The 27,671-nt window shown below is 38.0% G+C and overlaps 2 protein-coding genes across 4 annotated transcripts in view; one reads left to right on the forward strand and one right to left on the reverse strand.

Moving 5' to 3' along the window:
• Positions 1-24,754, forward strand: part of LOC133651099 (myelin protein zero-like protein 1) — a 30,569-nt gene extending 5,815 nt beyond the window's left edge. The window contains exons 2-6 of one of the 2 annotated variants that reach the window (XM_062049045.1): positions 2,949-3,130; positions 9,243-9,453; positions 12,710-12,839; positions 19,296-19,428; positions 19,558-24,754. In XM_062049045.1, the coding sequence (XP_061905029.1) occupies positions 2,949-3,130; positions 9,243-9,453; positions 12,710-12,839; positions 19,296-19,428; positions 19,558-19,653 (752 nt within the window). In that variant the 3' untranslated portion in view covers positions 19,654-24,754. The remainder of the gene's footprint in view (positions 1-2,948; positions 3,131-9,242; positions 9,454-12,709; positions 12,840-19,295; positions 19,429-19,557) is intronic. The other variant, XM_062049046.1, reaches the window with a different exon arrangement.
• LOC133651091 (neural cell adhesion molecule 1-like) overlaps positions 1-27,671 on the reverse strand; it is an 881,445-nt gene that overhangs the window by 298,703 nt on the left and 555,071 nt on the right. The gene's annotated exons all lie outside the window — the stretch shown is intronic.

A 27,671-nucleotide genomic window follows, 5' to 3' on the forward strand; every position in this document is an offset into this window, starting at 1 on the left:
GGGCGAGAAAGCATTTAGGTTTTCAGCACCGAAGGCTTGAAATAATCTACAATCGAATATTCAACTTCAAACCCTTGTTACGTTGAATGAGTTTAAAGCTTCTGTGAAAGGACTGCAGTCTACCTTGTCTGTATGCACATGTGTCATGTGAGCAAGTTTTAATGTTGGTAATTTTATGTTTTATGTGTTGTTTACTGTTATTAATGTAACCTTGCTGCTGCCCTCTTGGCCAGGGGCCGTACTTATCAAGCTTCTTAGAGTGCCATTTTACACTTAAGTCCTGAGAATTTGCGAAATTTAGTCCTACTCTCAAACTTAAGAATAAAAGCTTTTTATCAACGTTCTTAAGTCTAAGAATCACTCCTACTCTCCACGATATTTAAGAGACCTTCAGAGGTGTCTTAAGTGGTTAGGAGTTGCCAGCAGGGGATGGCACTGAGGTGAGAGAGACGTGTGCGAACGTTCAGGGAACGGAACAATGTTTTGTTTTTTTTTGATGACGAGCAGCTGATCAAACGGTATCGTTTAGACAGAGCGGATATTATTTTTGTCACAGATTTAATACTTTTCGATTCCTTGTTGATTTCTGCATGTGTCTGCAGTGGGCTAGTATATATAGAGCCACCCACACCAGTTTCAAATTAGTTGCCTAATTAATGAATTGGAAAGAAAATGTTATGACAGTAGCGTATGTGTGTGGCCGTGAGGTGAGTGACGTCAGTGAGTGTGTGGGCGATAGAAGAGAGGGAGCGGTAGCGTGAGTGCCGGCGGGGACTAGTTTGTTTTGTATTATTTTGTAGTTTATTGTCAAAATATACACTCCCATTGTCCACTTAAATATTTCCAAGATATTTCTTTATTCTTAGACAACGGATTCCCTTCCGTGATTGGTCATTTCTGTGGACACAGAAATGACGTCACCTAAAATTCCGTTTACGGCACATAGTAATGTCGTAATTCAGCTCTGAGTGTGACACTTAAGATTCAGTCCTACACTTCGCTGAAAGTGTGAGTAAGACGCTTGATAAGTAACTTTTAAGTGCAGCTTTCAGCGAAGAATTTATTTACTCTTAAGTCAACTCTTAGCAGACTTCTTAGGAGTAATTCTAAGAAGCTTGATAAGTACGGCCCCTGGTGTTTCCAAACTTATTCCATTTATGGATGATGGAGGTTACTGTGCTCATTGGGACCTTCAAGGAGGCAGATATTTTTCTTTATCCTTTCTGTCCCGAGACAATCCTGTCTCCGAGGTCTACAGCCAATTGCATTCTTGGTTTGTGCTCTGCACAGTCAAGTGTCAGGACCTTTTACCTTATATATACTGTAGACAGGTGTGTTGAAACAGGATGCACCTGATCATGAACATGTGATTTCTTAGTTTTGTATTTTTAATACATTTGCAAAAAATAAATAAATCACTTTATCATTATGGGCTATTGCAGGGATCGGCAACCCAAAACGTTGAAAGAGCCATATTGGACCAAAAATACTAAAAAAAATCTGTCTGGAGCCGCAAAAAATTAAAAGCCTTATATAAGTCTTATAATGGAGGCAACACATAACGTAAGTGTCTATATTAGCTATAATAGCCTACTATCAAAATGACTATATGAAATGCAGCCAATATTACATACAGATAATGTGTCATGAGACAACGCGGCCCAGAGGATCACTGCATGTCCTTTTACATCTCTAGAGGACCTATATAAGAGACACTGCAACAGGAGAGCAAACAGCATCCTCAGGGATTCATCCCACCCAGGTCACCACTGGCTTGAACTCTTGCCCTCAGGGAGGTGCTATAAGACCATCAAAGCAAGGACAAATAGACTGAAAAACAGTTTCTATCCTAGAGCTGTTATTGCCCTAAACTCTGCACCTACCTGAACACTCACCACTTTATTACTTGCTTACGTCTGATAGGGATCTGCTGTGCAATATGTTTTAAACATTTTATTATGTTTTTAAATTGTTTTATTATTGTTGTTGTCTTAAGACTATTTTATGTAGGTTTGTTTTAAAAGCACTGAGCTGGATTGCTGTCCAATTTCGTTGTTTCCGTACAATGACAATAAAGGTATTCTGATTCTGACATGCAAAACTAAATTATATACAAAGAGGATAGAAATAAAGGATATTTAATTAGCTCAAATATACCTACAAATGAGGCATAATGATGCAATATGTACATACAGCTAGCCTAAACAGCATGTTAGCATCGAATTAGCTTGAAATAATGCAGTGACCAAACATGCCTGATTAGCACTCCACACAAGTCAATAACCTCAACAAAGCTCACTTTTGTGCATTCACGCACAGCATAAAACATTAGGTGGACAAAATGAGACAAAGAAGGAGTGGAAGATTTTACATGTGAACAAACTGTTGCGTCACAGTCCACACTATGGTGAGTTCAAGAACCGCCAAATTTAGTAGGACAAAAGGATGTTCACCAAATACTCTCATCAGTGAAGCATACACACAAACATATTAAACAGTGGGCTTTCTAACAAACATGTTTGTCCTCAAACAAAAAACATGCTAAAACAATTTTTTTTTTCCCATTTTCAATCCTTTTAAAAAATGCTCCAGGGAGCCACTAGAGCGGCACTAAGGAGCCGCGGGTTGCTGACCCCCGGGCTATTGTGTGTAGAATTTTGAGGACAAAAATAAATGTTTTCCATTTTGGAATAAGGCTGTAACATAACAAAATGTGGAAAAAGTGAAGTGCTGTCAATACTTTCCGGATGCACTGTATCCCACACTTCTCTTTTCTAAAGTAAATGTGTCCAGTGGATACCTGTATATGGGCATCTCCATCAACATTATTATTTGCCCATGTGGCTGGACAGGACAGGTTAAAAAAACTTTAGAATAGTTTTTTTTTTATACAACGTATCCTGTTGTTTTGATTGCCCTAACCATTTTATGTTATTCCTCCTTTTTAGTGTCAAAACCGTCACTGGCAGTCGAGGTCTTTGCCGACTCGGAAATCGTAGTGGAGAACGGGACCGCCGGAGTTCTCCGCTGCACCTTTAAGTCCAGCGAAGTGGTCAGCGCCAAAATTACGGTGTCATGGAGCTTCCAGTCCAATCAGCCCGACACACAGTTTTCCAAAGCGGCGCATGGGGTGAGTTCACACTGTGTCCGGTTTTTTAACAGCAACTTCCTAGAAGCGGATTAATTGGTTGTAAACAACAGTTTAACACACATTGGTTTCACCCCCAACAGAGTAGCAGCCACATTTTAAAGTGCATGCAGCGCCATAGCTAAGGAGTCGGTACTAAAACACATCAAGACATTGCCTACAGCCACAGCTGTTAAATGTTTTTTTAAAGTTATTTTTTATAGTTACTTGTTTTTGTCGACTACGGACTCAGTGACTATAGGAGGACTATAGGAACATGGAAAATAAAGTACAGTGGTACCCAGTGTTAATTTTGTTGAGTAAACAATTGTCAACAACCATTTTCTTTTGACGAATTAAAACAAAAGCACGTTGACTAAAACAGTGACAAAATTGACAATTAAGTCAACAAATAAAAACGAGATGAAAAGATTGACAAAGACAAAATACAATCATATTTATTTTTGTCTGTAGGTAGGGTGTGAGAAAATAGCCAATCACAGTTGCATGTGGGACAGGGTGGAAAAGCCCAAAGGGTATTTAATCAAAACTAGCGTCTTTAAAATGGACACTGTTTTGATGCTTCACTTGGAAAACAGATGCAATAAAAGACGTCAATACAAAATATATTTTACACTGGTAAGAAAGAGAAGAGAACACATATGGACGCACTTCACAAAACAACTTGTAAACCCTGTGGCTCCATTTTCTCCGATAAAAGTACAACCCAACTTGAAGCGCCATCTGCAGGCTAACCATCGGGACGTCTACGCAACAGTAAGTAGGCCGAAGCTAATATTTTGAAATAACTCATATTGTACTGAATTATTGTTACTATTAAAGATGGTAGAGCAGGAGCAAGGTCGCTTACATCATATCCACTTGTCCGAAAAATTCTTACTTTTGTAGTACGCCATGATGCAGCGATTTTACCCGCCGATATACTAAGCAAGATACCTGAACAGTGCACTTTATGATGTCCTCGCCACACTGTTCAGATATTAATTGCACAACTTGACAACCCAAAAGAACATATGTCATTTTTTCAAGCTAACACACAAAGAAAGACAGCCATGTGAGACATGTCCATCTATCTATCTATCTATCTATCTATCTATCTATCTATCTATCTATCTATCTATCTATCTATCTATCTATCTATCTATCTATCTATCTATCTATCTATCTATCTATCTATCTATCTATCTATCTATCCATCTATTACTCTTTAACACTGGTTGCTATTTACACGGGACGGTGGCCAAGATGACACCAATTATTATGCACTCAGTGTAGTCATACACAACATAGAATACAACTAGTTTATTTCTTCATATGAACATAAACATGCACTGTACACTGGCGCTTAAAGCGTTCTTTTTCTTTTCTTTTTTTTTTACGAACTATAGATCAGTGATATTTTGTTGTTGTAATAATTGTCTAAATAAATAGTAGACGTTCATGATAAAATGTACACATTACACTTTACTGATGGTACAGAAAATAGTTACAATGTTATTTTACTTAATATTAAAAATAGGATTTCTCTAGGTTATGCACTCCAAATTGCCAACAATTCATGTATACAACGTTGTGTATGTAAATAATGTAACACTGAATTATAGCAGCTCTCAGTACCTTCTTAATTTTAAGGTTTGAGCATCAAATACATGTTTATGTTCCGTTTCCATTATTTCCTGTTAAATAAATACTATTATTTTAATACAAGTGTACGCACTGCGCATAATTTAGTTTTACTTCCGCTCAAGGCAAGTGAATACGTTGTACCCCACCATGCTCCTAGCTCTACCCAGCTCTTTTGCTTAAAAAAAATGGCAGAGGATCTGCTCGACAATTTTCATAAAACACTCTCTTGAATGCACGTTCGGAAATTAAATGAAATAAATGATGAGGCTTAAATTAGTCTCTTAGTCTGAATTAATTCTGAAATAATGTGCCTGGGGATAGGTTGATTGGCAACACTAAATGGGCCCTAGTGTGTGAACGTGAGTGTGAATGTTGTCTGTCTATCTGTGTTGGCCCTGCGATGAGGTGGCGACTTGTCCAGGGTGTACCCCGCCTACCGCCCGAATGCAGCTGAGATAGGCTCCAGTGACCCCGAAAGGGATAAGCGGTAGAAAATGGATGGATGGATAATGTGATGCACCATATTCAGATTTATTGAAATGCATCTGTATATGCTAAGTTATGCAGAGTGTATTTAATACGTTGTACAGTCATTTTGATAACCTTAATATAAGTGGTATCAAGACAACGTCAAAGATGCATTGTGTTTTATACTTTATATTTTAGTCAACAAAATGTATTGTAAGTTTAGTCGACTAAAGTGTTGAGGAATTTAGTTGACCCAAACTAGACTAAAACTAAATCAATTTAGATTACTAAAATATGACTGAAACTAAAACACAAACTGCTGCCAAAATTAACACTGGTGGTACCTCACCCACCTTTTTAGCACAGCTTTTATCTAATTTCTCTGCCTTCTTGTTTTTAAATGCACTGCTTGCCTACCTGTTTTATCCAGTGCTTTCATGCTCTTATTTCTGTTTTTATCTATGTTTCTGTTTTATCAAGTGTTTATCTAGTGTGTGTCATGATTTCATTTCTATTTTAATTTTTTATTATATATTCTTACTTTCTATTTTTATTTTTAATACTGAGATTTTAACAAATGTAAAGTGCGTTACAAATGCAATTCATTATTATTATTAATATTATTTCTTCAACTTAAGAGTGTTTTGAGATAAGAGCTGCCTCTCGGCTAATTGTTATGCTTTAAGTTGCGAGCAAAAACTTGAGTTACAAGCATCCCCGCCATTAGTCGGCAGAGCCAATGTCACAGTACGATCCACCAAAAACATCTGGTCTTACTCGCTAGAGTAACAGAGGCCGGCCATTGTGGCCGGGTCATATATTATTCGCTAAACCTCGCTCCCTAAAAACTTCAAGAGCAGTTCTGACGATTGAGTTGGTAGCCTGTGCTTTTAGCTCAGTAGTTGCATGGACCGTGACCCGGATGAAAGTGGTGTTTACGGAGGCCAGTCAGTATGGCTGGGCCATGTGTACGTTGGTTAACCTCACTCCCTGACAACTTCTGGAGCAGTGATGGCTTTTAGCTCGGTAGTCAGCCCGCTAGCCTCTCATGTCGGCGACTTGGGCGTATAGCTAGAGATCAACATAGCTAATTTACAACCATGGGAAGGAAGGAAGTGCGGAGAAGAAGCGAATTATATTCATTGAATTAACTAAATAAATCATCAAAAACATGACCGAGTGTGTAGCCAATTAGAGTGGAGCACTACTACATACTGAAGAAGAATGAGTCGAATGTTAAAATAAAGTAGACATTTATCCATGAAAATATAGAGAAGCTGCTGATGGTGTTTGACGGAGAAGAAGGAACCGTCGCTGTCCTCTCTCCAAAGTGTATTCTGTACATTATTATTACATTACTTCGTTAAAAATATTGTAGTTGCATGGTTTCCCCTAGATTGCCAAGATACCTGTGGTGGCGGGGGGTGCGCTTAGGGCCCTGGTAAATATGACGTCATCACATTTTTTGCTGTGATGCATATATTGATGCATACTCTTTACTTCTGTTGCTCAATGTCCCTGACAAAAAGCGAACAAACCCGCGATATATCGAGTATATCCGATATATCGCCCAGCCCTACGAGTGTCATCTGAAATTTTGGCGATAGCTGTCCGCGGGTATAACTCGAATATATAAAAATGACCTTGTGAGAACCAGCGTCCTCTGCTGTGGACATTTGTGTAAGTGTTAATCGCTGACAAAACAAAGAAAACAAAAACAAATGTCCACTGCAGAGGACTCCGGTTTTCATGGGGACATATTTCATGATGAGTGACTGATTGTTGTTTTACCCATGTTGCACCAAGCAGCTGGGACAGAGATATGCCGCTATGGTTGCTACCCCTTCCGATATGTTGCAATAAGTTCCATTTATTGTTCCTCATCTTTGCTTTCAACGGTACTCTTTTGTGGCGAAGTGGCAAAAAATACTTAGACATTTCGGAGGTTTGTGGATCAGGAACAGGATGTAGGCGTCGTCTATTTGTTGTGTCACTTGCTGTCAAACATAGCACCTGCTGCTGAAGTGACAACACAAGAGCCCAGACCTACCAATGTTTGCGCAGAGCTGTCATGCCAGCATGCTGGTGGATAACGCAGATGGCGTCACCCTCTCGTGTTTCTCCTCCAGACTAGAATGTTTTACAGCTTGGCTCGTCCATAGCAGGTCCAACTTTACACAGACGTTTTTAAAGAGCTTGAAATATCATTCCATAACGAATCTGCTTGTTTTTTTCCTCCTGTAAAAACATTACTTTGTTTGAACTACCAGTTATTCCCATGCGGCGGTCAAAAATACAATAAAGTAGAACTATTTCCACTTTGAGGATGCTGTTAAAGAGAGAGAACATTCAGGATGATGGCGTAATATTGCTGGAATTATTTTTTTTAATTATGTACTATACCTGTTTTATATCAAATAGCTATTTAAAGGTAATTGTAAAATAAACAATTGTGAAAATGAATCAATAAAATAAAAACGTAATACCGTATACATACATATTTTTGTTGTGTTAAGACAGTTGGTTATGTAATGAGTCCTTCTGGGATTTTGCAGGCTTTTTTGTGATTGTTGCCTAAAATGCCTGAATTAAACTTGGGATTTTATGAATTTGTTGTTAATGTTTTAACTGGTCCTTGTCATCTTAAACTCAAAAAGCACAGAATTTCAACAAAAATTGAACAACAAATACCGTATTGATGTTTTACTCGTTTTATACCACAAAAAAATGGACACTAAGGATAGTGTCTATTTTTGGTATTTTTACTTATTTTTATACCACACAAAAATAGGCACTAAGGATGGTGTCTATTTTTGGTATAAAACGAGTAAAACATCAATACGGTATTTGTTGTTCAATTTTTGTTGAAATTCTGTGCTTTTTGAGGTTAAGATGAAAAGGACCACTTAAAACATTAATAACAAATTCATAAAATTGCGATTATAGATTTTGACTGAATGATACAGGTCTGACTAATAATTGTGGTTTCATGATTAATATGCATTGGGTAATTTCACAACTAGCAATTTATAAAATCACATAGACTTTGCTTACAGATTTTGATGTGTTATTTATTACTGTCGGAAATATAAGCAATCAAATAATGACATAAATATATTACAAAATAATAGTTTTAAACAAAGTACCATTAATACTAAATAAATAAATACATTATTATTAGACTAAGATTAACTTTATTGCTCGCCTAAAGAAAATGTTACTCATGTGTAATAAACTCAAATGTTATTGTCATCAACTGTAATCCATGCCTATTTATATTTTTTTAATAATCTAGTTCAGTGGTTCTTAAACTGTTTGACCTCGGTGCCCAACTTTTCCACGACGGAGGGGCCCGCGGACCATTCAGATATTAACACTGAATTAGTCGTCTTACTCTTGATTTTAATGTGTTTCAATAATTGTACCTAACCTACTTATAGTTTACAACCTTTTCAAGTAAGATGAAACCATGTGTTAATTACCAATATTTATTTACTAATTTTCAGGCTGAAAAATAAGTACTTATCAAATAAACTTGGACAAAGTCGCGAGGCCGCATATTTCGCAGTATTTGGTTGCATTTTGCGGGAAATTACAGGTTGCAACATCAAGAATTCCTGGAAAAACTGTGCAATGTTTTTATAATTAGTAATGTATTTAACTTATACACTGTGCAGTTATTAGTTAAGTTGTTTATCCACATTTTTTTTTGATAGGGTTTAGTTCAGCTGCGGAAAGGGGTGGGCATTTTGTTTTTACCTTGGTCTTTAAGACCTTGATAATTGGGCCTTTTTAATGAGAAGTCAGACCCTTTCCAATGTGGTACTGTGTAACCAGTCTATGGTTATTGTCACACTGAGCTGAAGTCAAAAAATATTTAATGACGTCTTATGTGTTTTTTAAGGAAATAAAAAAAAACTTACACCGTGTAATTACTGTGCAGATAAATAGCATTACATTTTAATAAATGACGAACTTGTCCCTATCCATTGTTTGGCAGTTCTTCTACTTCTCCAACAACCAAGCGGACACAGACCCGAAAGTGTTCCAAGACCGAGTGCAATTCGTTGGCGACATCAACAAGAAGGACGCCTCGATACGAATCAACCCGACCCAGTTCAGCGACAACGGCACCTACTTCTGCGCCGTAAAGAATCCGCCGGACATCTCGGGGACGCAGGCTCGTGTTGAGCTGCGGGTGGTGTCGAGAGGTAAATGGTTGACTTTTTTTCTTCCTTATGGAGATAAGACGTATCTTTTCCTTGGTTGTCAGGCGGGTGCATTCTTGTTGGCGTACACATGCATGTGATGGCTTGCTGTGATTTTTCTGCATCAACATTCTTAGCAGGACCCAGAATGCACTAGCTGCAAAAGAACTTAAGACTAAATAATGAATATAAATAAGAGGGATGCACAATTTTTTTTTTCAAACAGATACTGATAACTTATTTATCTTTTATTTATCAAAATGTAAATGTAACTGTAGTTTGTACACACCTGGCAAATGTACTGTACATCTGAAAAGTAGCCAGTGTCTTTAACGATGGCAAAAGGCTGCTAGTCCGGTTCTTCGCACTTGGCCATCACTCCAGCAGCACTGAGAGCCAAACTACCTTGAGGTAATGTTGCAGTTTTCAATGCAAACCAAGACATTGACTCAAAAAACGCTCCAACGTAAGTAAAGTAAGGGTCCACTTTTCGAAAAATGCTCTAGCTTGAAGCTAATATACATTGGCTTTGCTATTGACATGCTACTGATTAGCATTAGCAATTTTACATGGCGATTTCAACACCTCCAAATGAATGAAAACTGCAACTAAAACGCACAATACAATCAAACAGCTGGTGCATAATAGGTACACTAATTACAGTATTAACACTTTTTAGGGCGCATCAAAAAACTAAACACACCATAAACTATACACAACTGCCATCTAATGTTTTGGATTTGCAACTTGATTTGCAAATGAGACTCAGAAATGTGATAATAAAACAAGATATAACAACTGAATATCAGTTACCATAATTAGCTCTTATTTAAATTTTGCAATAAAAAATTTGATTTTTGTTTTTTTACTAAAAACAATTATTATTTATTAACACACACAGAAGTACCGAAAATTGTTACAGTTGAGTACCGGTATCGATTCCCAGGTACCAGTAATTGATACCGTATTGGTTCAAATGTGAACGGTAAGCATCTCCAATCATAGCGGCGCTGACTTTTTCGGGTGGCTATAAAGTGAGGTTTGATTAGACTGACCATACGTCCTCTTTTCCCCGGACATGTCCTCTTTTGCGGGGCTGTCCGGGCGGAGTTTCTTAAATGCCTCAAATGTCCGGCATTTTGAGTTAGGGTTGCGTGTATTTTCAATGTACGTTCAGGGTTAAGAAGGGGTTGAAAACAAAACAAATTGTGAAGGTGTGCGCACGCAGCAGCATTCGTGAGGGAGGGGCAGAGACAGAGAGAGCGAGAGAGTTATGATAAACGCGCATGCGTCGCCAGGCTCTGCTTTTTATCGATAGATTTATCAGATTTAATTTTTTATTATCTATAGCAGTGGTGTCAAAAGTGTGCCCCGGAGGCCATTTGCGGCCCACAGCTAATGTTTTAAAGGCCCACGGCACATTGTAAAAATACTATTAAAATAAACAAAAACATAACAAAAGTGAAATAAAAAAGCTTAAAGGTGAAATGTAATTTAGAAAAAGTTGAAATGTTGACTAATAAAACAAAGCTGTTTTTTTTCTTTCAAACTGTCATTGCTCAAAACATAATATTGAATCAAAATCAGTGTAATTATGAATTATTGACCTATTCAAGGTTCCGATTACTTCACATCAAATATTCCACTTTGAAAAATATTTTTGGTGGAAGATTTTGCATATTTTGTGTGTTTGCCATTAAAAACATAGTTTTGTTTGACAAAAAAGGGCGGAAAACAAACAAACAAAAAAACAACATTAAAAAAAATTAAAACATTTTGAAATGAGGCATAGATCTGAAGTTGATGTAGACTCCAGGATTTAAGCGTTAAATATAAAATGTATGTATGCCCTGGCACACCATTATCATCATTTCATGACCGAAGCAAAACACTTTTTACACTTTTATACTGAAATAAATACACCTACAACTTATTCAATAAAAACATAGAAAAAACTACCAGCAGCGGTAAAGTTCAGATCCATGAAGGAAAGAAGAAAGTGAATGAATGTTTATAACTGAATACATTTACATATGTATACACATTTGTTTACTTTTTTAAAATGAATTAAGTAACGTTTATGACAACCTTTTTCCAAAACACAATATAGAATGTGCGATACAACAGGATAATGCATACGTTTATAAAAAAAATTCAAAACGCTTACAAAAAAGTGGGACCCCAAAAATTTACTGTGGGACCCCATTTTGAAAATTCCTAGCACCAACACTGCTGTCAACAGAGGAAAAAATGCTTTATTTAAATAAATATATTATTTATAAAGCAAGTTCGAGTATCATAGGCAAATTTTCACCTAGTCCCGGCCTTGGCGTGCTGCCCGCCTTGGCACGCATATACAGTATGTGTCCTCTTTTTGGGATTTCAGAATATGGTCAGCCTAGGTTTGACGTGTCGAAAGCCAGGAGGGATGTCTTCTTCAGAGGGAGCGAAGAAGTCTTGTACAATCTACACCATGTTTATTTACGCTGTTAGCTCAGGTGAAGTTTACCACCTCCCACAAGATAGGAACTCTTGATTTGTTCACCCTAACTCACGTGGTCTAAAAAAAGCAAACGAACGCCAAAGGCTCTAGTTGGTGCAGTGTGTGGTGGGGGAGACATTAAGACATGTGGCTGTAGGCAACTTCCTGATGTAGTTTTTGATTTAACGAATGTGAATATAACATGTATGCTCCATTTAAGGATGTAACGATAAAGTATATAATGATAAACTGTGATAAAACTTTACCACTGGTAGTATTACAGTTTTAAATTAAACATATTGTAAAAACCGTGATTGATTTTGATTTGATAAACTCACAGATCGGTGACACTGCTTATTTACTGGGGAAGCAAGCTAGTGCTAGTTAGCTTAAATGCTAACATGAAGACAAGAGACACTAAAGTCTTTCTCCATTAAAAAAAAACGAAATTCCCCAAACTAAACTTGTAAAAAAAACATTACAGAGCAACTACAATATTCAATTGTGCACATTAAACGTACAGGCTGTGTGCTCTCTTAGTCGGAGAGATTTTTGAAGCAATATGACAACAGGAAGGGAATTTGTGTGATGTCCCATTAACCGGACGTCATTACAAAAACATACAACTTGTACAAATTAAAACAATAAATAATAGACATTCAAACACTCAAATAAAAATAATATGGCTCTTAAGTAGCCATAATTTTTTATATGAGATTTCCAGTTCATTTTATCATCCATTGCTACACTCTAAAATGTGATTTTTTTCCTGTCCAGGCTCTCTTCCTCAGAGCAACACCCCTGTTATTGTCGGAGCGGTCTGCGGCGCTCTGTTCCTGTTGGTGCTCATCCTCATCAGCATATGCGTTGTTATGAAGGTGCTTCACAATCGCAACGATTACGAAGGGTAGGTCCTCCATCTTTTTTCTCGCTCCTTTCGTCGCCTGAACAAATGTGCTTTGGACTAATATCAGATTTCGTATATTTTTTGAGTTTGTCTTTTCCAATTTGGTTTGCATTTTGGCCTAACGCAAGAGTGTATGTAAGCAGACTTCTTTTCTATAACGTAACATCGGCCAGTATGCCTCCTAACATTGCATGACTGCTGGGTTCTATTTTTCTAGAAAACTGGATGACTTCATTACTTTTGCACTAATTATTAATATGAAGATGAGGTATCCTGTTCACTTTTTTCTAAATTACATTCTCTCTCTGATCAGTTGACTTTAAAGTACTAGTAGAATGGAAAAAGAAGTTGCCTCTAAATTGAAGCTATTATCATATATACAGTCAAACCCGTCTATAGTGACCACTCAAGGGAAACAAAGAAAGTGACACCTTTAGACAAGTGGCCAGGTTGGCCGCCATTTTGAATTCCATACATGATGACCTTTAAACAATTACATATACACGTGTGCATGTATACGGAATTGTAGTAAACCGTTTTTAAAATACAGTTTTGCAAGCTGTCTAAGCTTGAACAGTGCTTTTGAATTTGAGCTGCTCATTGTTGCTCACGTGAGTAGGATGCTGTTTTCATTTCACGCCAGACTTTTGGGGATTAGTCAACTGCGCAAAGCTTAGGGGAGCTTCGATGAGACCCACCGAGTCCCGGCACGGCTGCATGGTCTGGCTGCCCGCGACCCCACGGTTTGCCTCCATCTGCGGGTATAAATTTAATATCACAGAAGAACAACTTCTAGATTCATGGCTAAATCCTCCTATGATCCAGATAAGAGACATGATTTATAATCCACAATAACTTTTGGTGACGCAACAGCAGGACATCGGCCAGCTCAATGCTGCTACAGTTAGCTCTCTGTTATTAATGCGCCGCTAAAATAGTTTGGCTGCATTAGCGCGTATAGTAGCGATATCGCTATTATTTGGTTATTATTCAGGTCACGATATGTAAAAAATAGAGTATTGTTGGCGGGTTTTGGATGTTTTTTAGAGAGTTTTGTGGGCGGAATAGAGAGCCTCCTTTGACTCCATTTTTATTTATTTTGACTTGGTATGCAGGGTTTCCCACACATTCATTTATTTGTGGCGGCCCGCCACGAAAGAATTACGTCCGCCACAAATAAATAAAAAATAAAAATATTTTTTAAATTTTTTTTAATTTTTTGTCCTCTCCAGCTTCTCAGGCAAATCGGCTGTTCAGATTTACTTTACAAAAGAGAAGTGTAGGATACTTCTCTTGTTGCCTTATTTGTATTTGACTTTATTAAATGTATTTATATTAGAAACACAACATGTGTATATAACGAAGGGTGCAAAGTCTGCAGGCAGTAGGAAACACATGGTTAAGTGTAGGGAGTAAAACTGATTGCAGTCTAAAGTTCAAGATATTTGGAGCTCTTTGTTCAGTGGATCAGATGTTTGATGAAGCTCTGTGTCTATCTACCACCACTACTGTTTTCTGTTTATTTGTTACTGACTGGCAGGACACCTCTGCCTCTGTTTCACTTTATGTTGCTGGTAAATAATATGGTTGTAGAAGTAGGCTAAAGTTAAATTATTTAGTATGCACTAATTAAAGGGGCAGAGCTTTGAGACATTTTGGCTTTTATATTTTATAAGATATATTTTTTGTAAGAACCACAATTAATAAATATATTTCAGTGAATAACTTATTGTTCAAATCTGTATATAAATATGTACATAAAGTGTTGTAATTATATTGTAAAATGGATGGATGGATGGACGGACGTTTAAAACAAAACTGTTATTATTAATTACCGTAGTAAGTATACATTTTTTGAGCCTTTTTAGAGAAAATCAAATCATTGTAGTAAATTACGCAAATTACTCGATGATGTCATGGTGACCACGCCCATAGCCACGCCCATAGCCAGGCCCCCACCGCCACAGGTATCTTGGCAGTTTATGGGAAACACTGGTATGCATTAAAAAAGAAAAGAAAAACGTGTTCGTGTCTCACGTAGGAGACAGCACATCTCTTTCTAATTATGGCATATTTCCCGTATGACTGATCTGCTTGTATGGTCAGAGTGCAGAAGCGTTCCCATCGTGACGTCACCCCACCCCGAATCTATGGAAATTAAAAGTTAAAAGTTCAAGTACCAATGATTGTCACACACACACGAGGTATGGCAAATTTGTCCTCTGCATTTGACCCATCCCCTTGTTCACCCCCTGGGAGGTGAGGGGAACAGTGGGCAGCAGCGGTGCCGCGCCCGGGAATCATTTTTGGTGATGTAACCCCCAATTCCAACCTTTGATGCTGAGTGCCAAGCAGGGAGGTAATGAGTCCCATTTTTATAGTCTTTGGTATGACTCGGCCAGGGTTTGAACTCACAACCTACCGATCTCAGGGCGGACACTCTAACCACTGGGCCACTGAGTAATTGCCGAATACATTCGAAGTGGAATTTTAAAAATAGCCGCCTGGAATTGTGGCAGTTTGTGATGTTTAGACAGTGTTTTCAAACACTTTGCGGATTAGAAATACAATTGGATACGGGTTAATGGATTCAATGAAACACAATTAGGCGTAAAAAGGCAACTCGTTTTTCCATTCTTCTGGTACTTTAAAACCCTGTTTCCACCACGTAGAACTGTTCAGTTGGATTTGATCACATTCGCAGGTCAAAGGGTCATAAAGTGTCCAAACCCAACACCGCACCTTGAGAATTGTCCAACTGTGCGACAGGATTTAACAATCCAAACTGTACTGCTTGATGGAAACGAAGCTTAAAAAACATTTTGGTTTTGGTTGTGGAACAGTTCGCAAATCATCATTCTCATTTTGCTGTACAAATATTTGACCAAAAAATGTGTGGGACCGTTCCACCTGCTAGGATGCCCCAAAAATATCTTCTGATCTTGAGTCCTGGTGGGGTTCTTTGGGGTTGCTGTTTGCACTGGTGCCTGTCACTTCTGTCCCGTTTTTGTTTTGTACCTCCATAACATCCTTGTCATTCCTCTTACGCCACGCTAACCGCTGCGCTATCAGGCTAGCTCACTAACATGTAGCATATTTTGTCTTGAAATGTTGCTTTCGCTTTAAACTAATAGAAGCCTTAAACTTGCTTCTTTTGTCGTCGTTCCTGCAGGTAAGTGTCGGGTCTCTGTTAGAAGTGCTTTTGTCCACTGCACAGTACTTACTGGCCTCCACTCGCTTTTAGAGTACCTGGTGGCGACCAGGCCCTTTATTGGTGAAATGTATTTACTTTCACTATTGTCCATTTATTTACATATGAGCAGTAGAATAGAATATAGAATAGTGTCATTGTACATTGTACAACGAAATTGTAAGCAAAAAGTAATTTAGTGCAAATTCATAATAACACATAAAAACCTAAGAACATAGATAAATAGATAAAAATACCAAGCACACAGCTCACATGCACAGTCATTCTTGTCTTGTGTTCAGTGACGCTATTGCTCTGGGGGTGTAACAATAAGAAACACAAAACATGCAAAAATAGTGTGTTTTCTAACAGTATGTCTATTCATTTCAGTTATTTAAAACAATAATTTGGTCATAAGATTTGTTTGTGTATTAGTACTTTTTGATCACATTCAACAATACCGCAAGAATAATGATTATTGTGATTGTGAAAACCGTGATTTAAAATGTTCATATTGTTCCATCCCTATAGAGCAATTTTCTTTGGAATCTTCCACATTAAATGAATTTGTGTGTTGTTTAGCGCGTATGCAATGTTTAGTATCGAGAAAACCTCACCAACAGTATTGCTCTCATGCATATCATACTCTCATATCATATCAATATACAGTACAGGCCAAACCTTTGGACACACCTTCGCATTCAATGTGTTGTCTTTATTTTCATGACTATTTACATTGTAGATTGTCACTGAAGGCATCAAAACTGTGAATGAACACATGTGGAGTTATGTACTTAACAAAAAAAGGTGAAATAACTGAAAACATGTTTTATATTGTAGTTTCTTCAAAATAGCCACCCTTTGCTCTGATTACTGCTTTGCACACTCTTAGCATTCTCTCGATGAGCTTCAAGGGGTAGTCACCTGAAATGGTTTTCACTTCACAGGTGTCGTAGTTTTGATGCCTTCAGTGACAATCTACAATGTAAATAGTCATGAAAATAAAGAAAAAACGCATTAAAATGAGAAGGTGTGTCCAAACTTTTGGCCTGTACTGTACATAGCAGTGCCATATTCTATTTCCGTTTGGGCTGTCTTCCCCTTCATAGAAAAATCTGAAAGAAATTACTTTTTGGGTTTCCGCCACAATTTATTTTGATCGTGGCGGAAATAAAAATCCCCACACAATAAAAATTTGGGGTTTTTTTTACGTTAAAATAAGTTTAAGTAATATATACACATTCTGAAAACATTACAATAAAGATATAGAAAAAAATACCGGCAGCGGTAAAGTTTAGATCCATGAAGGAAAGAAGAAAGTGAATTAATGTTTATAACTGAACACATTTACATATGTATAAAAATGTGTTTCCTTTTGTATTATTTTTTAAAATAAATTAAGTAACGTTTATGACAACATTTTTAATGAGGATAATGCATGCATTTATCATTAGTTTTCAAAACAGTTACAAAAAAGTGGTACCCCAAAAATGTACTGTGGGACCCCATCTTTATGACTTGGTAAGAGATTAGTTAATTTTTCATATGTCTGTGATGGGCACATCAATCCGTCTGAGGAGTAAAAGTTGGCAATTTTTTTTGTGACCTGTTACCCAGCATCCTTTATGTGTGTAGCTAAAGTGTCCACAGTAGGGTTGGGTATCGTTTGAATTCGTACGATTCCGATTCCGATTCTTTGTTTCGATTCCAATTCCTGACGATTCTCGATTCCGATTCTTCTTGTACCATGCCGGGATCAATGTGTTTGACAGGTAGTCCCTGGAAGGTGGTATGTATTTTGGGTTGAGAGTTTTCACCATATCCCTGCAAACATAAACAAACATGTAATGTTGGTGTTACTGTTTAGCCCAGTATCAATTAGCTCAGCTCTAACGTTATTGCTTAACTAACCTAAATGTTGGAGATTCCACCTCTGAAAAGGGATGCAGTCTTTTGACTATGTGTGCAGTGACCTTTCTGTGGCACTCTTCCGTCTGTGGCACCGACATCTTCCCCATTGCCGCTACGGTGAACGGACTACGCTGAGCACATCGCGGAGCCTGGCTAGCAGGTTGTAAATTGTCTATGAAAAAATATGCGGGCTAATTTGTTAGCTGCCTCAACGTTGGCGCAAAACACATTATTTATTGCATATATATTGTTTTACTTACCGGATTCGGACTGCAGTGCAGTCACCGAGGTGCCAGGCTGGGCGTCGGAGCCAGAGGAGGACGGTCGGCGCAGTGCGTCGAAGACGGGACACGCATTTATTTGTACTCCATGAACTCGGAGGTGCTTCATCATGTTCGACGTGCACCCTCCTAAGCACGAAACAGTCCTGTCGCACGTGTTACATTTCGCTGATATTTCATTTTTTTTTAGTAAAATAAAGCCACACCTTCGACCGCCGACGCCCGCTATCCATGCTTGACTGACTTGCTCGGCTACATAGGCTCGGCTATGCTAACACTTCCGGCGGTGGGCGCTACTTCGTTGGTGTTCAGCGGCTTCTTCTTCGGGTCGGCGGACTTATTCTTTTTTTCCGGTCGGCGGACTGGGTATCGAAACTAGGAATCGAAATTTAAACTTTTGAACGATTCCGGGAGAATCGGAAAGTTAGTCCCGGTTCCATTCGATACTCGATACTCGATACCCAACCCTAGTCCACAGCCTCTTTTAATGTGCGTACAACGGCCACGAAGTTGCCGTGAAGCAGCACTCATTTCCACGTCAACGTCAGTTTTGTTACATCTCAACTTTGCCGTGAGAAAGGGCGTACGGTACGTGCATGAGGCCCCAGGTCTCTTGGGACATACATTCTCGTTTTCCATCGATCAACGCGGTACGGTTTTTGAAAACGGACAACCAGCGAAGCGAGTAGAGACCCAGTCGGTACTGTGCAGTGGAAGAGCATCATTAGTCCACTCCTTTTGAGGTTTTATTTGCAGGAGGCAGACCAAGTGATGTGGGGGGCCAAAGTTTGCTCACCCGTGGTAAAGAAAATAAAATGCAACAAAACTACCCAAATGTCTTTTGCTGCATATTCGTCATTCTCATCACGCCTCAGCTCTCCAATCACTTGCTCATCTCTCACTGTTTTATTTTTGTGTCTCGTTTTTTTCTCTTTGTCCAAACCCCCATCCCCTCCCCCCTCGCTCCCTCTATCATTTGTCCTTTCTCGTCTCCCCATTTCGACCGTGCAACAACAACGGTCGCTCAACACCATGGCAAACCGTAACCCCCCTGCTCCCCCCTGCACAAACTAGCTGTATAACCTTGGAAAGCACGCGCTCTCCGCCTCCGCCGCCCAAAAAGAAGGCGGAGCCAAAGCTGCAGGGCCCCAGGAGTACCAGCCCCTCGGGTCAAGTCCAGGTAGGAGCCGAGGGACCAACGCATACCGTACGTCCCACTCCGCCCTTTCACGAATTACTCTCTTTGGTTGTCATCAGGAACCAAAAAAAAAAGTGGATTTACTTCAGGATGCTTTGGTTTTGAAGATGGCGTGACAACTCCTTGTCTTCATCACAGGGCCCGGTGATATACGTCCAGTTGGATCACTCGGGCAGCAGAAACTCCTTCCACAAAATGGAGCCGGTGGTCTACGCTGACATTCGCAAAAACTGAAACAGACCGGGACAGCGGCGCCAAAACCCAAAAAAGAGAATAAACCCCCACAGTAAAGTATCAGACCTCTTCTATCAGCTGCTCTCGGGAAGGGTGAGCCTTTTTATCATACAGGGATGGTTTTAGTTGAATGATTTGTGTTTGTTTTTGGTTCTCTGGAAGCATGACGCCGATGTTCTTTATGTGCTTTGATGCAAAGACTCAACACTACCATATCCATGTTCTCCATCTGTCTGTTAAAACAGCATTGAAATATGGAATTAGCCTGAGAAAAAAAAGAGTTGAACCATTTCCAGCGGGCACAGAATTTTCTACAACCTTTCGACATTTCCTCTTGCTCTAACCCGTGACTTTTAATGCAAATAGTAGAAAAAAAGGACAAATTGTAGATCAAATAGGGATGGGTATGCAACAAATGTGTATCATTATTTTTGTTGCATTACACAAGGCATACAATATTGAAAACCATTTGCATGACAGTGAAAGGAAATTCTCCCCTCTTTTGTTTTTTTAATTAATTTCAAAAGATCTTTGAAAAAAAAAATCTGGTATTTAATGTTAAAGCTGCGTTACATCTCAATTGCTAATGCAAAGAAAGAGGGAAATGTCGCTCTCTGGTGGTCTGTAAATTGCAGACGACACAGAGGAATGTGGCTCTATTTGCTCGTTTTAAAAATCCATCCATCCATCCTTTCTTTTTCTACCGCTTGTCCCTTACGGGGTCGCGGGGGGTGCTAAAAGAAAAAGATAAAACATGTTTCCAGGGCTTTTTAATTAATTTTCACATGGCAAAATAGTGGTTCTCAAACGTTACACACCAAGTACACTCTCAGAAAAAATGTTTAACTTCAAATATGTGACTTATATACTTGCAAATAATTGGATTGAATGACGTAAGTCAAACATTCAACATTTCAGCAAGTCTAATTCACTTTCAGGGGATAAGTATATACATTTGTACGATTATTTCATATGTATAAGTCTAATATAATTTTTATAATAAGTAATACGAGTACCACAGTTTGATAGTTGATGCAAATAAGAGCAAATGGCGCTCTTTACTGGGTTTTTTCAGTCTTTACACCAGGCAAAAAGTATGTTTAACTACTGTACTGCAAGTAAATTAAAGTGTTTTTTCAAATTAATGATGTACTCTGCAAAGGAAAATGTCGCCCTCTGTTGATTTTTAAAGGTAGTGTTAGGGCAGACGACTTTATTGCTTCCATTGTGGGGTTTGGCGCCCTCTACTGGTCATGGCCATGCAGTGAAACCGACTGTGACTTGCTTGTTGGTACAAAAAGAAAACCCTCATGATTAGATTAAATTAATCATGCCCATCCCTTAACTTATCTGCAAAAAAAACAAAAACGTAACCACGCAGAAAATATATTTATTTATGCCGGCGGCCGAAAAGAAAACTGTGGTGCTGCATTCAGGTACAGTTGGAAATCAAAGTAACAAATGAGTGATGTTTTGATGTTGTTAAAAAAAAAAAAAAAAATCCTCCACACAATAACCACCTTGTACGCATGCAGCCGTCAGGAAGCTAACGTTGTTACTGTGAACGCACGTTGTGTAACCTTCTGGCATGTTGCTGTTGTGTCTCTTTAATTCAAAGTTTTCCCCTCAGCGGAGCAATTTTTGTCCTTGCGTAGATCAAACATGTAAGTAATCATCTGTAAAATAATATTTTTGTTCTGAATGTTTTTGTGTACGTTTCACTGAGGGGAAAATCCGAAGCGAGCGCTCACTTTGAGGGGGAATAGCAAAATACTGAAACACTGTTTGCATGCAATCTACTAACTCGGTCATCCAAAAAAAAAAAAAACGGGCCAAATATCTCATTCATTTTTTTTTACGTTCCAGCTTTAAAATGTTTTTTTTTTTTTGTTCTGTTGAAGCATTTCAAGCCAAATTCCTTTTGTTAATGTGAAATGTGTGTGTGTGTGTGTTTAAAACTGTCTGAACTGCCTTTGTCGTCATTCCCCGCTGCAGTAAACGTCCACGCTGACAGTAATTGTACAGGAAACACTCGTAATGTAAAGTAGTGCTCTTTACTGTAACTCGCTCATTCCAACATTTTTTGTGTCTTTTTGTGTGTCTTTTTTTTCACAACTGCGCATACAGTCTTAATTATTATTTGCCAAGCGCTTGCAGAAAGTGGCACGCTTATACTCTTCGATACAACGTTGACATAGTGCAGTAAGGAAATGAACCACCAGATGTCAGCAGAGAGCGTCTGGGTCCACTTATTAATACAAACTCATAAGTACCGTGTTTTTCGGAGTATAAGTCGCTCCGGAGTATAAATCGCACCTGCCGAAAATTCAAAATAAAGAAGGAAAAAAACATATAAGTCGCACTGGAGTATAAGTCGCATTTTTTGGGGAAATGTATTTGATAAAACCCAACACCAAGAATAGACATTTGAAAGGCAATTTAAAATAAATAAAGAATAGTGAACAACAGGCTGAATAGTTGTACGTTATATGAGGCATAAATAACCAACTGAGAACGTGCCTGGTATGTTAACGTAACATATTATGGTAAGAGTCATTCAAATAACTATAACATATAGAACATGCTATACGTTTACCAAACAATCTGTCACTCCTAATCGCTAAATCCCATGAAATCTTATACGTCTAGTCTCTTACGTGAATGAGCTAAATAATATTATTTGATATTTTACGCTAATGTGTTAATAATTTCACTCATAAGGCAAAACTATGAAAAAAACTGCGACTTATAGTCCGAAAAATACGGTAAGAGTTTTTACTATATCTCAAAATTTCAACTTTTTGTTTCATACTGTAATTATTACTTATTTATTGAACATTATAACAATATCTCGAAATGTTGACTTTTTATACCAACTACGACTCTCAACATTTTGGACATTTTGTCTCAAAATTGTCTTATCTCAAAATAGGTCCAAAATCAATGGAGTTAACAGCTGTGGCTGTAGGCAACCTTCCAATTAACGCCAGACGATAACAGTATCTGCATTATAATAAGCACTCCAAAATGAAATACATTGTTATTAAGAGAATGCCAACGCTATCGAAAAAATGTGCAGATGCTACAAATGAAATGGACAAGTCGACTTCCTGTCCCTCTGGATTTTTTTTTGACTACATGGACGTGGAAAAACGCCAACTCGTACAGGCCGGAATTCGATATTGGAGCATAGCTCGTTAGCTTAGCATGTTAGCATGTTTGTTCCAACATGTTGTTTCGTTCCTCAAACCTTTTTAACCAAAGTCGATGTTGCCGTTATGAAATACTCCCGACAATCACTTTCAACACAATGATGGAAAGTAGCCTCGTTAGTGCAGCAGTCAAGTCGTTCGTTCCGACATATTTTCCGATCTTTCTGAAAAAGAACTTACATTTTAAGGCCTAGGTCTTTTTTTAACAAAAAAGTCGGTCATTAGTGTCGTTCGTGACCCCACAAGGTGAAAAATTGCCAAGTGGACACGGTGGGAAAAGCGAGAAAATTCTAGTTTTTACTGGCAAGAATTTGAATCGGGGTGTTGTTTGCATCCTGACCCTTGCTGCTTTCTTTCGACCGCATTGACGTGGAAAAAAGCCAGCTCTTACACGCTGGATATCGATAGCTAAGCATGTTAGCATAACATGTTACCACCCATTTGTTCCAACATTTCTAATTCCATTCTTTAACCTTTTAACAATAAAGTTGGTCATTAGCATTGTTCATGTCCTCAGAGGCTGAAAAAGAGTGACAATGCCAGTTTTTACAGGCAGGAAGTAGAACACCCGGGCCTTGTTGGTGGTGTGTTAGCGTGATTTTGTTCAAACGTAATTTCCGATTGTTCTCAAAACAATTTGTGGCGATGGAAGGTGAACACCAGGGTCTTATTAGCTCAGCATGCTAGTAATTGTTCGCTGCGACATAGTTCCCGATCTTTCTTAAAACAAAGTGAACACTTCGGGGCGATGGAACGTGAGCACCAGGGTCTTGTTAGCGCAACAAGCTAGTAATTGTTTGCTGGGACATAGTTCCCAATCTTTCTTAAAACAAAGTGAACACTTCGTGGCGATGGAATGTGAACACCAGGGTCTTGTTAGCTCAGCATGCTAGTAATTGCTCATTACGACATAGTTTCCGATCTTTCTTAAAACAAAAGTGAACACTTTGGGGCAATGGAACGTGAACACCAGGGTCTTGTTAGCTCAGCATGCTAGTAATTGTTCACTGCCACAAAGTTCCCGATCTTTCATAAAACAAAGTGAACACTTAGGGGCAACGGAACGTGAACACCAGGGTCTTTTTAGCTCAGCATGCTAGTAATTGTTCCTTACGACATAGTTCCCGATCTTTCATAAAACAAAGTGAACACTTCGGGGCAATAGAACGTGAACACCAGGGTCTTGTTAGCTCAGCATGCTAGTAATTGCTCATTACGACATAGTTTCCGATCTTTCTTAAAACAAAAGTGAACACTTTGGGGCAATGGAACGTGAACACCAGGGTCTTGTTAGCTCAACATGCTAGTAATTGCTCATTACGACATAGTTTCCGATCTTTCTTAAAACAAAGTGAACACTTTGGGGCGATGGAACGTGAACTCTAGGGTCTTGTTAGCGCAGCATGCTAGTAATTGTTCACTGCGACATAGTTCCCGATCTTTCTTAAGAAAAAGTGAACACTTTGTGGCGATGGAATGTGAACATCAGGGTCTTGTTAGCGCAGCATGCTAGTAATTGTTCGCTGCGACATAGTTCCCGATCTTTCAATTGTTCATTGCGACATAGTTCCCGATCTTTCTTAAAACAAAGTGAACATTTCGTGGCGATGGAATGTGAACACCAGGGTCTTGTTAGCGCAGCAAGCTAGTAATTGTTTGCTCCGACATAGTTCCCCATCTTTCATAAAACAAAGTGAACACTTTGGGGCGATGGTAGGTGAACACCAGGGTCTTGTTAGCTCAGCATGCTAGTAATTGTTCACTGCGACATAGTTCCCGATCTTTCTTAAAACAAAGTGAACACTTCACGGCGATGGAATGTGAACATCAGGGTCTTGTTAGCGCAGCATGCTAGTAATTGTTTGCTGCGACATAGTTCCCGATCATTCGATTGTTCATTGCGACATAGTTCCCGATCTTTCTTAAAACAAAAGTGAACACTTCGGGGCAATGGAACGTGAACACCAGGGTCTTGTTAGCGCAGCAAGCTAGTAATTGTTTGCTGCGACATAGTTCCCTATCTTTCATAAAACGAAGTGAACACTTTGGGGCGAAAAGTGAACACTTTGGGGCGATGGAAGGTGAACACCAGGGTCTTGTTAGCTCAGCATGCTAGTAATTGTTCACTGCGACATAGTTCCCGATCATTCAATTGTTCATTGCGACATAGTTCCCGATCTTTCTTAAAACAAAAGTGAACACTTCGGGGTAATGGAACGTGAACACCAGGGTCTTGTTAGCTCAGCATGCTAGTAATTGTTCGCTGCGACATAGTTCCTGATCTTTCAATTGTTCATTGCGACATAGTTCCCGATCTTTCATAAAACAAAGTGAACACTTCGTGGCGATGGAATGTGAACACCAGGGTCTTGTTAGCGCAGCATGCTAGTAATTGTTCACTGCGACATACTGTAGTTCTCGATCTTTCTTAAAACAAAGTGAACACTTCGTGGCTAAAGGTACATTTCATGACCTTTTTAAACATAAGTCGGTCATTAAAGTCATCCATGCCCGCCGAAGGCAAAACATTGACAATTTGACGCAGGAAAAAGACGGGAAATTGCAAGTTGTTACAGGCTGGAAACTGTTAGCACACATTTGTTCCAACGTCATTTCCGATCTTTCTTGAAAATAGCGTGAACAATTTCTTGGCCTCATTTAAATTTCCGGAACTAAACGTTTACAAATAAGAAGATGGTTAGCGTCCGACATGTTTTATTGAAATACCGATTCCGATACTTCTTTAGAAGGCGAAAAATAGGAAGGTGCGTGTTAGCATAGCATGTTAGCATTCGTTTGTTCCATCTTTGTGTTCAATCTTTCTTAAATAAAATAAAAACTCGGTGGTTACATTAAAATGTTGGTCGGTTAGTGTGGTCCATGTTGTATCGAAGCAGTAGCGCTACACTCTGTAGTCACTCTTGTCTTCCAAGTGTGTTTTTTACATCTTTTTGTTGTTGTTGTTAGTAAGCAGGGAGCTACGCCGTCACCAAAAAAAATCACAAACGATAGCGAATTCTTTTTTTTTTTTTGTGTGTCTGTTGTTATTTTTATTTCCAAACCGCTAAGTCGCCGCGCTTTTGCTTGTGCCAGGTGGTGGTGTGTAGTCGTGCTGTTGTCCCAGGTGTAGTGACGTAAACTCTAAACGACGGGGGAAATGACAAAGTCGTAAAAACCGCGCTAGCTCTCTTCTCGCTGGACAGTTCTTCTATATGGCGTGTTGTTGTTTGGTTTGCGATGTTGTAGAAAAGACAAAAAAAGAAAGAAAATACCTGCACTACGTCTCGACTGTGGAAGACAAAAACGCCCTGTGATTTTTTTGTTCTGTTTTTGTTTTTAAAAAAAAATGTCATCTCGGAATGATCTTGGCCTCTGTTTTCAAAAAAACTGGAATGTTGTACATTTAGTGCCTTTTACATTTCATCAGCTAACTTAAACATCCTGCTTTAAAGATAGAAAAGATAAGATTCATTTATTTTCCCTTTATTGTATTGTATTTTTTTATTCACATAATATGCGTTCTGTATCCACTTGTTCAAATTTTATATAAAACTATTTCTGGCCATATTTTGTCTGTTGTTTTTTTTTTGTCTCTTCACACAGTTGGGTTTTTTTAGGCATCAAACGAAAGTGAAAGCAGCTCCAATGGATTCCTTCAAAGTGTCATTTTTCTCCCGGCCGCCAGAGGGCAGCTAAACAAGTATGACATTACGTTTCTACATTTCAATAATATTGATCAAATGTTTAAAAAAAAAAAGGTCAATATATTTCTAAACAAAATTATAATTTTGACTTTATTCGATTATTTTGACTTTATCACCATAAATATAAATGTTTATCTCATTTATGATTGGCCTCAAAATTATGTCTCCATCTCAAATAGTCGACTTTTTTTGTCTCAACTATGATTTATCTTAATCTTATGACTATATCTCAACATTTTGACTTTTTAGTTTCATAATTGAAATTCATGACTGCATCAATATTTGGACTTGTTATTTTATAGTTGACTTATCTCAAATTGTGACTATCTCAAACGGTCACCTTTTTATCCCATAATTATGACATCACGAAATTATGACCATATCTCAAAATGTTGACTTTTATCTCAGTTATGACTATCTTACCGTTATTATGACGACACTAATATGTGGACTTTGAATATTATACTTTAAAAAAATGTTAGACTTTTAATCTCATAATTGATTTATCTCAAAATGTACACAATACATCAAAATGTCAGTTTTTATCTTTTGGCATTAATAATTTTGAAATAAGTCATTTATATCAACTTTTTGACTTGTTATATTCTAGTTGACTTAAAATTTTGACTGAAAATGTCGACTTACCTCATTTATATATGATTTAAAAATAACTGAATCTCAATTATGACTATCAACATTTTTGACTTTTGATCTCATAATGAGTTACTTCAAAATTATGACTACAGTATATCAACAGTTTGTCTTTTTTTTTTTTATCTCACAATTGACTTATTTCAAAATGTTGGCAATCTCAAAATGTCAATTTTTAAACTCATATTTATGACTTATCTCAAAATGTAAACTTTTTATCTCATAATTAACATATCCAAATTATGACTATCTTGAAATGTCTACATTTTATCTTATAATTATGATATATCTAAAACTTAAACATTATATATATATATATATATATATATATATATATATATATATATATATATATATATATATATATATATATATATATATATATATATATATATTATACATATATATATACTTTTTTATTATAGTGGACTTATCTCAAAATGTTGACTTA

This window comes from Entelurus aequoreus, linkage group LG05 (assembly GCF_033978785.1).
Source record: "Entelurus aequoreus isolate RoL-2023_Sb linkage group LG05, RoL_Eaeq_v1.1, whole genome shotgun sequence".
NCBI classification, from domain to species: Eukaryota; Metazoa; Chordata; class Actinopteri; order Syngnathiformes; family Syngnathidae; genus Entelurus; species Entelurus aequoreus.